This window comes from Branchiostoma belcheri, unplaced genomic scaffold, assembly GCF_001625305.1.
Source record: "Branchiostoma belcheri isolate BF01 breed outbred unplaced genomic scaffold, Haploidv18h27 scaffold25, whole genome shotgun sequence".
In the NCBI taxonomy this organism is placed as follows: Eukaryota; Metazoa; Chordata; class Leptocardii; order Amphioxiformes; family Branchiostomatidae; genus Branchiostoma; species Branchiostoma belcheri.
Window position 1 is genome coordinate 3,156,065 of NW_017803854.1, and position 10,495 is coordinate 3,166,559.

A 10,495-nucleotide genomic window follows, 5' to 3' on the forward strand; every position below is an offset into this window, starting at 1 on the left:
ATAGCAAACCCTTTTAAATCACAATTTACAAGACTACAAAGTCATAAAAATACCAATAAAAAATTACAATTTTCTTTCTCGAGAAAAGTGTACAAAATGATGGTAAATATTGATTAAAAAAGTAATCGAATCCAAAGCAGTAAAGAAAATTCCCATATGGTAAAGGATGAGGGACAGAATGTTACTCAGTGATACAGTAGTATTGTTACACAGTAAAGGTACTGTTTGTTACACAGTGGAGCTTACCCTGATGTTATACAGCAGTGAGTGGTTACCCTGATGTTACACAACAGCCCTAATGTTACGCACAGTAGCCATAATGTTACATATGGATCCTGATGTTACACACTGCCTTGATGTTACACATTATGTAACATATCGCCCTTATACACTGTCCGACTCCAGGTCTCGGCGCTCCAGCTCCAGAGTCAGCTGCTGCACCTCCTTCTCCAGGTTCTTGGTTTTGCGGAACATCTGCACGTAGTTCAGCTGCAGCTGCTTCTGGTAGTGGATCACCTTCTCCTTCTCCTCCTGCCAGATCGCGCGCTCCCGCTCGAACTCCATCAGCTGCGCGTCGTGTCTCTGGTGGACCGTTTTCAGCTCGTTCCGGAGTCTCTGAACCTCCACCTTTAAACTCTCGATCAGATCCCGCTCTTTGTTCTTTCTCCGCTCCTTGACCTCGTCGCACTGGCTGATGAGCTGCTCCTCCTTGATTTTGTTGTCCAGCTCGGCCCGAACGTTGGACAGGTCGTCTTTCACCTGGCGATAAGAGTCTTTCAAGTCCATCAGTTCATCCTCTCGTTTTCTTAGCGTGTCCGACAAGCTGTCAATCTCACATTGTCGCTTAGCAACCTCGTCCTGATAGTGCAGGATCTCGGCGTTTTTCTCAGACACTTTGTCTTGTAAGGCGGTCACTTGACTGTCCTTTTCCGACAGCTCGGTTTTAATGTCTTTTATTGTTCCTCGCGAAGCGATTACGTCATTAGTCTTTAAGCTTAGTTCCGACTTGGCTTCCTTAAGTTGCTGTTTAAGGAGAGAGATTTCTCCCGACTTCTGGCACATTTCCCACTTTGTTTCGTCTAGTTTCTGAGTGGTTTCTGTCGTCTGGCTGCGGTAAGTGTCCAGCTGTCTGTCCAGCTTGTCATTGTCCTGCAGCAACTGCGACATCTCCTGGCTGATTTTCTTCTTCTCCTGCTGGAGTTGGTAGATCTGCAGCTGCAGTACCTGCTCCGTCCGGCTGGCGCGCTGCTGTGCCGCTTTTATCTTCTTCTCGCAGTCCCTTTTCGTGTCGGAGATCTCCTTCTCCCATTTCCGCTGCTTCTCCTCGTACACGTTGTAAATGATCATCTCGTTCTCCTCCATGGTTTTCCTCAACTGAACCAACTCACTCTCCTTCTCCTTCACCTTCTCTTCCAGTTCCTTGGTGGAGTCTTCCGAAATCGTCGACCACTGCGAATGTTCAGATGAGGACGACTCCTTGTGACCATTTGACATGGTATGGTTCAGCCCCGTCCCGTATGTGGACGACGGGGTGTGGTTCGCGCGCGGCGTGTGGCTCGGGACGGGCGTGTGACCGGACTGCGGCGTCAGGCTCGACCTCGGGGTGTGGCTCTGGACCGGCGTGTGACCCGAGCGAGTGGACAGGTTTGTCATGGACGCGTGGTACGACAGGATTGGGGTGTGATTGTTGTTGGAGGTGGGCGTGACACTCGATCGCGAGGCAGGGCTAGACAGCCTGTCCATGGAGGGGGCCTTGTGCCTGGGCGGCAAGCCTTCCCTCATGTGCCGGGAGTCCACATAGTGGTTCCCACCACCGTGGTGGTTTCCATTCGGTAATCCATTCGGAATCAGGCCAGGGATGTTCCCGTTGCTGTAGTTCCCACCGTTGCTGTACACCCTCCCGTTGTTGAGACTGCCAGTGTTGCTGTGACTGTGACTGCTGGTGTTACTCAGGCTGCCGGTGTTGCTGTAATGATTCCCTCCGTTATGATTATGTGGGCCATTATTATTACACGACGATCCTCCGGAAAAGGAATTCCTGCTGCCCGGCTGCTGCAGGTTCTCCGGCAGGCGCTCGGGCAGGCTGAGGTTCTGCACACTGTGGAAGCCGTTCTGCTGCAGCCCGCCGCCGCACCTGTCCTTGGGGTTGTAGAACAGCGGGATCTGCAGAGAGTTGCGGCTGTCCGACAGGTGGTTGCCCGGCCGCGGGGGGAAGTACTGCAGGGAATGTCTGTTGCGCGGGACGACCGGCTTGAACGCCGTCGGCCGGATGACGGTCTTCTCCGTGTGCTGCAGGAACGGCACGCAACAACAAAAAAACCATTAGTGTGATTGGATCTGTGGTATGTCAATGGTGTAGAGCTGCTGCTGAAGTGTTTATGTATCACACACTGCAGGGAAAGTGGGATGATACTGCAGCAAAACAAGTCTGGGCGCCTAATGGATCGACCACCGGCTGCACTCCCACCACCCCTCTCCTAGATTGAAACAAATGAATGCAAATTGGACCAGCCCATCTGCATGAGCGGCTCCGATAATTAGATTTGCGGTGGAATTGGACACAATCCCGGGCTGCAATTACGGAAATCAGCTTAACTAATGGAGGCTAGAAGCCCCTTCCTAACTTATTTTGCATACGTAATAAGTCAAGTTTAACTCCTACCGCAGAAAAAGCAGCTGGCAAATACTAGCTGCCCTCTTAACAAATCCACCAATGAATACGATTTGCAGACCTGTCGGCTTTCATCGCGGATGGAAGTTTGATTCATCACAGCCGGGTCCCTGGGCTCCCGCCCTGCTTTAAACCCTCCTGATACTCGCTAATGACAAACTTATGATTTACGAGGGCCACGCCGCCACGCGTTATTTCACTACCCACTCTAAATGCAGGCGGGAGATTAGATGCCGCGGTTACGGGCTTCTTGCTAAATTAATAAAACACCAATAACTCAGACAGAATGGCATTATTCCTATGGAAACCAAGGGAGCTTCTAGGGAAATGGGAAAATGCCTGTCGCTAAGAATCCACCTTTTTCTCGTGACAGGTGTTCCCCATCCACCTGGTGGATCACATCCCGTTTATCAGGCTGTCAGCCCGAACTACTGGGTCCCTCTCAGTCAACTGCCATCATGGTAATCAGTAGTTTCATCCCACATTTCATAGGACTTCTAAACTACTTATTATATTTCCTGCCCTTTCTAGATTGTACAAAATGAAAATGCTGTGCCTGACTTGTCTAATGTGCAAGCCTTGTGTTTTCTTTCAATAAGTTCAATTAAAAACTTGGACTGTCAACGATATACAGCACTTACATGTGCCATGTCAATCTGACCTCAAGCTTTACAGTTTACTTCACTCTTTTACACAGTTTTTTCTAAATCAGTTCCTCTCCTTCCATCTTTCAATAATCTATAAAATGATATTTTGATATTGTCAACCAGCTCATCCCAGTTTTTCGGTTACCTGACTTATTACTCTTTTATGACCAGAAAATACCTCATGAACTGCCTGACCTCGGCATGGAATTGGATGAAATATTTCTACTTTTAGCACCACCAGGGGAGGATTTAATCCTGCATCCATGATGATCTATTCTCATGTAAATGAAGCACCATAAGTCTGCTGCCTGCCTTCACTAATCAGCTTTCAGATACACAAGTATCTCCAATGACAATTTCACAGGTCTGCTGTGGAATATGATTTTGTGCTCCTTCCACATTTTTGCTGCAAGTTATTCTGACATTGGGGAACAGCCCACAACTTGATCATAAAGACCAGGGACCATTTTTGGATGATTGGATACGAAATAAAAGTGGTATGAAATATTTTATGTAGATAGTAAAAATAGTGCGGACCTTAAAAAGTGCAGGAGATTATAAATAACAGATTTCAATGGCAAAATCTTGGAGTCTATCACACTAATAATATTACATCACTAATTTTTTTGTTAATTCACCAACCGTTACAAGATTTTTTGCAAAGGTTGAATTCTGCTGACCTATTCTTAGCATATTTACATGATTACGTCATATGATACATTAAGTCAAAACTGCCCAAGAATACCACTCAGGGGACCGATAAAATCAGGTCTATGTGGACAGATGGTTACTATAGACACGATTTTTAATCTTACATCAATGGGAAAAATTATTCATTAATAAGGGAACGTGGTCACATTAGCCTTGTGGTCCTTATATGGCAAACACATTGTTTCTTCACTGCTCAGACCACGTCCTAATCTCCAAACAGATCCTACTGTGGCAATGCTGTAATCTCCAAGCAGATCCCTTGCAGTGGCAAGACAGTATCCATTAGCCAGAGGAGTTTGTACGGCCACCGAAGGTATGATGGCTAATGGATACTTCCCTGGCCAATAGACACTGCCTTGCCACCATATACAGTCTTTTTGCAGATTAGCAATGCTATAACAGTGTAACCATTGGCAAAGCAAGTGGCCGTTAGCCATTCAGTGCTCCTTTGGCCAATGGTTACAGCCTTGCCAACCTAGGATCTGCTTAGACAACTTGAAGATTACCCTCCCCAGTGTAGTGACCTGCACTAATCTCCAAGCAGATCTTTCGGTGGCAAGACAGTATCCATTGGCCAGAGGAGTGTCCATTAGCCACCGAAGATCTGCCTGCAGTCGAAACGTCAAAGGCTATTAACACCTAGTTGTTGCCTGATCAAAATATTCTTGCCAAGTAGTTTATTGCCCTGACCACCAGGCAAGGCTCTTGCCCTCCTACCGAGTCCTAGTGAGCCAGCTGGTTGAGCATTACAGGAAGTCTCTCTATGGGTCCCCTCACCAACTGTTATTTTGGACAGTTTAACTATAGGAAAAGAAGGTTCAACACATGTTTTGTGATATCTGCAGTTTTGAACCACAAGGACCCCAGTTATTGACATTTCTATGTTTCAGCCAGCATATTTTAGTACCAGCATACAGTATTATCTGGACAGGGTTAGGCGAGAACTCCCACTGAGATGTGCGCGGGTGACTGCATTTGTCCCAGATTCAAGCTATAAACCGCTTGTAAAAATCTTAGCACAACAAATTTTTGATAGCTGTTAATAGGGGCACAAGGTGGGGCAGCAACACCATTTTTGAAAAGAAGTGCTCCTCCCTGTTCGAGTACCGGCAGATCTTCGGTGGCTAATGGACACTCCTCTGGCCAATGGATACTGTCTTGCCACCGAAAGATCTGCTTGGAGATTAACCTGCACCACCTGTCTCTGTTGTGTAATGACTCGGTAACGGATCCGTGCGGAGCGCCGCACGCCAGGCATACCACCCGCTCGGGAGGGGGAACACTGACATTTCTCTAATCATGGAAGGGTCGTGGTGGGATGGAGGGATTAACGCTTGATGATAAACTTTTGCTCATCCGCGCAGGTCATCATCAATCAGCTTAATGCACTGCTAGCTTTTAATTCTAAATGTAGTACACAAGCCTACAAAGGTTACAAAGAGACCTTTGCTAACATCTAGCACTGCTGGTCAGAATACATGTCTGTATTGGAAACAAATACCATGTAAGGCTGTGTGTTAGCAGAGATTAGAGGCTTAGAGGTTTCAATATGCTGACAGCATTATGATTTTTCTTTATACCAAAAAAAACACTGAAACTTAAAACAAAACTTAAGTCTGCATAAACACAGATACTTAAATTGCTTTGTTAGTGATAAGGGATTATTCAGCAGGAAAGTCATTGATTTATTCGGTCACAAATTTTTGACTTAAAGTAAGTTTAAGGTGTTGAAAATGGTCTTTCTTCTTCTCTTTGTCCTGCTTGCAGTTTTAAATGCTGCTAAAGCAACTTTTTTGCAGTTGAGGGACGAAATACTGCATCAGAGCCTCCAGGACCCAGCTGTGATTTACATGTATGTCTGTGCTAGCTGTTGTCTTCCCCCTGGAATTGTTTGATCAAAGTCTGTCAGAAGCAACAAACAGGTGACTCTGCCCCTGTTCTCAGGAAATACAGAAAACACTCCTATTTCCTGCACATGCCTTACTCTATACTCCTTAGAGAAGAGTTGAAGAAAGCCATCTGTTAAATCTGGCTGGGGAACAAATTCTAACCCTGATGCTTTCTGTCTACTTGAAGATAAAATCCCCCCAAGATTACTGCAGTGTGAGAGAGATGAGTTCTTCAAGACCAAGACTAAATCCACCGTTTGATACCTCCTATCTGAAGAATTCAATAGGAATTTCCTGTTTCCTTTTCTCTCATCACTTGTCTTGCAAGGAGATGTCAGCTGCCAACAGACAACACTCCACTCACTACTTCATGTATCCTCACTTCCTGTCATCAAGTATCTCCCCAGCCTACTTCACATGTATGTCTCACCTCACCCTCCTCACTGGAGATTAAACAAGTCATTAGTCAGAACTAACAACTGCAGGCACTGAGCACTTCTCCCACTGAGGATGGTATTTAATACTGCCAGTTCCGCTTCGCTCTCCCTGAATCATTTTTCACACCTGTCCTGGGACAGTCCTGGGCACAAATATCATAACTCATAATCTCTCCACCTTCCCATAGGCATTGCCTCCTGGAGCAATCCTACCACTTGTGTAGTAACAGAATCATTATCACAGTAACTAAGAGGCTTTTATTAGTAGGTGAGCGGCTTTGCTTACTATAGCCATGGGGCCATGCCAAGTAGAAACTCAAGAAAACAGTTACTCAAGCAACTGGGTAGATTTTGGGAACTGTCAGACATTTTAAGTAGTAGCCACTACTTTTCCTCAGAGCTAAATAGAAAATTTCTTGAAAAAAAAAAACAGTTAAGAAGAACAAGACAAAGTTGTTACAAACTAGGGTCTCCTGTCTTTGTGAAGCGATAGTCAAGCTGAGGATAGTCAAGGTTATAGGATGGACTGCATTGCTTCGTGCTATGTTACTATTGTTAGCAACACGCTATGTTTGTTATGTGTCTGTCATTGTCAGAGATATGGCCCAAAACAAATATCACACTGTTGACAACTCTGATTGCTAGAAGCTTAACGTTACCTAATTTGAAAAGTGCCTCGTCAAAGCGGATTTTCGCCTGAAAATCTACCTTCATATTGAACAGCACTTGGTGACCTACAAACATTAATTTGATCGGGCGATCCCTAAAAATTGCACTGTGATTGAGAGTCCACTAGCCATATTGCACTATTCGCAGACTCATCAGGCGAGCTCTTTTCCTGCTCTGTGGTGCTGGATTAGGACATAGTGTAACATCTGCCTTCAGGGTTCTCAACAAGTGAGAAATGATTTCGGGCGGCCCTTGGGAAGAAAAGCTGCAGGGATGTTAATTAAATCTAGATGATGAGGCATTGTTCTGTTAGTCCCAATGCTGGTAGGGTAGCTGAAGCTCAATAACACAATTACCAAGGATTCTTCTTCCTTAGGTTTTACCTCAGGCATCTGAAGAAAACATGACTGCACTAATTCTTTTCCTGGTTGTATCCAAGAATAACCCCAGAAATCATGACTGTGATATTCTGTAATCACCATGGCAACTTCTATCCTTTGTTTCACCTCGGATAACCTCCAAAAACATGGCTTTAGCATTCTGCAATTATCATGGTAGCTTATTTCACCCCTGGCAAATTCACTTTCCTCAAATTTCTCTAGAGTGTGTAGTGCTTTGGTTCAGCCCAACAGAATGCCTCCAAGTATTGATCCTGGCCCTTAATAAAAGCTCCATAAGTTGCCTCTGAGATATAAAATCCAGTGTGTGATTGAAAATCTATCACGGGTTGTGCCGGCTTTACCCAAGTGTTCAAGTCATGATAATATCAGATCTCTGATAAAGTCTGGAACATTATCGTTTGGTGATAAAATATGAGGGATGAAAAATGGCTTACATAAAGTGATGAACGCTCCTGCTTTAAAAAGTGCACAGAAAGCCTTGCCATTGGTCACCTGCTAGAACGGATTACAACTTAAATGTTAGGATGGATTTACGTGGGGTGTTAAACAGCCAAGGGAATAATTGGTACGGGGACATTATGAGAAAACTTCATTTCTGAGTCTTGAAAACTGGGCGTGTTATGGGTCATGGTGATTGATACGGTACAAAATGGATGCAATGATTTCTAATCTCTTCTGGTGATTTCAGTGATAAATGGCCAGATGAGGGGGTGGTTTGAAAAGAGGGATACATCATCAGGTACACATGCTCAAGTTACAACATCACCTGTGACAGTGGCTTGAGTTACATAAGAGAACTGAGGAAATATGGTTACTGGTTTGGTCTATCCTATTGATTCAGAGGGAGTTAACAGAGGGAGTGTACAATGTAACAACACTTCAAGAAAAAGCCAACAACAATCATAATCACAGTTGTGGTACATGTACAATGTACATGTATATGATTGAGCTATCATAGGGATGACATTATGCGAAGGAAATCTCAACCATTTATCAAAGTTGGAACTATCCTGTAGGGACAGGTGTTAGTTAGAACTGGCTCAGCTGGCTGGGAGGAGAGCAGGGGAGGGAAAATGATGAGAAATCTCATATGACGAATGGTTTGGCTCAGCGAGGGGGATCAGCTGACTTAATGCTGTACTTCATCATGAAGAGATGCTGATTGTTTGTCCACAATTCATCGTCATCAGGTGATAATTCTTATCCCGATTAATCATTTATCTAATGATGGTTAGTTGGTTGTTTGGTTGGAAACAGAATTTACATTCAGATGATTCTTTTAAAAAGAAGTTTCAAGTATTGTGTCATGAAGTGGGTACATGAAGCCTGAAGCCTGGTACATGAACCTAAATCAAGGTGAATTGTGACCATACCAGCCAGGTCAAGTACTTTTCTATATGGCGGTCACCTGTCCACAGTGCCACTGTGGTCACACATGGCCAGTCTCTTGAGCAAATGGTAAAGACAGGTTTGTATTTGTACTTGTTTCTCAGACAAACAAACAATCAAAGTGTCAAGGTTAAACCAGATACCTGTCGGTGGTTCTTAAATCTGGACGCTAAGATCTCCTGAGTTTTCTCCATACAGAGTGATTGGCACAGCTTTCTGGTTTCACAATGTTTTTGAAGAATGTCAAGACAACTGAACTGCAAGTCCTGGTGCCATAGTTTGACCCAAACTGCACAAATCCATTTAGCTTTCTGTTCCCTTGGTCAAACCTGAAGTGTGTTTACACATACCTTCCCAGATGCCCCAATATAAATGCAGGCTCACGGAGCGGCCATAAAACGTGGCATATTTACAGGTGCATAAACTGAACCACTCTAACCGCTACATAAAGCCCAGGTATTCGACAGACTGCACTTTATGAGGACAGAGTGACAGACATGCATCACCATGAAAAGCTGGATGGAAAGCAATCATACAGAGCTTAGGCTGGGAATGAGGTATTGCCACGAGGTATGCCTGGTCACACTGCACAATAACACTACGGGTGATGATAAAACAAATGGGCCGTCTCTGAATTTATTAAAGAAATCTACAATTTGATACCTTCATTTGAACAAAATGGGAAAAGCAAGTCTATAAAGTACAGTACTGTTGTGACTGTCTAACCTGTAGTAACCTCAGTGTGTAAGTTTCCATGTCTATATAAGGGATTCAGGCTGGTGCCCATCAGGACTGCAACATGATTGAATTCTGATGGGTGAAGTCATTAGAACAAATGGTGCTTATGGCTCCTCTATAATTAATTCTTTGTTCTGGAGGAAATCTGGCGCTGTCAAATCCTGGGCTGAAATATTCAACATGGCAGCTAACATGTCTACAGAAGGTCCGAGGGAGCTTTAGTTTCATATTAACCCTACATGTACAAATGTACATCTGAGGACTGGAGTTATAGCCTGGGTACCATCCGATTTGTAACTGCCCGCCCTTGCAAACCTAGGTTCCATAGTGGAAGCACAGGGGAAGCACAGGGGAAGCACATCCAGTAGAGGAGGAACTACATCCGATGTAGTTCCTCCCTTTTTTCCCTTCTCAGAGGGTTCCAGGGGGCTGTTTTGAAGGAACTACTTCCAATGTGATTCCTTATCGCCAATTAGAGACTGTGCTTCCAGTATGCTTCCAGTATGCTTCCCCTATGCTTCCTGGTCATTAATCATTCCTACCAGGAGAAGCCTGGCAAAGAGGTAGAAGAAGGTCTCCTATGCTTATCCCTGGGGCTAATTATGGGTGAAAAATCAATTATATATGCACAGCCAAATGTCACCAGAAGTTGGCCATCCCAAGCATGTACACAGAATCAAGGGTTCAAAAAGTACTTTCCCACATTCTTATCTCAAGGGGAGGGACCAGTGAATGAAGCTTCCACTAATGGTGAAACCACTAGAAACAAGCACTTTAAAACACATTTACTTTTATTCCAAAAATTCAAGTCTTTACCCCCACTGCAAAGCTGAAAACAGTAAACAAACATTACCTTCAGTGAACTCAACTTCTAATGTATCCATTTCCACAAGACCTACAAATGTAACCTGAACTCAGATCTGTCATAATGCCTGAACAAAAC

General features: G+C 44.4%; 1 protein-coding gene across 4 annotated transcripts in view; it reads right to left on the reverse strand.

The window, feature by feature from the left end:
• Positions 1-184: 184 nt before the first annotated feature.
• Positions 185-10,495, reverse strand: part of LOC109471611 (leucine zipper putative tumor suppressor 2 homolog) — a 72,998-nt gene continuing 62,687 nt past the window's right edge. For all 4 annotated transcript variants that reach the window (XM_019770953.1, XM_019770954.1, XM_019770955.1 and 1 more), the window contains one exon: positions 185-2,289. In XM_019770953.1, the coding sequence (XP_019626512.1) occupies positions 385-2,289 (1,905 nt within the window). In that variant the 3' untranslated portion in view covers positions 185-384. The remainder of the gene's footprint in view (positions 2,290-10,495) is intronic.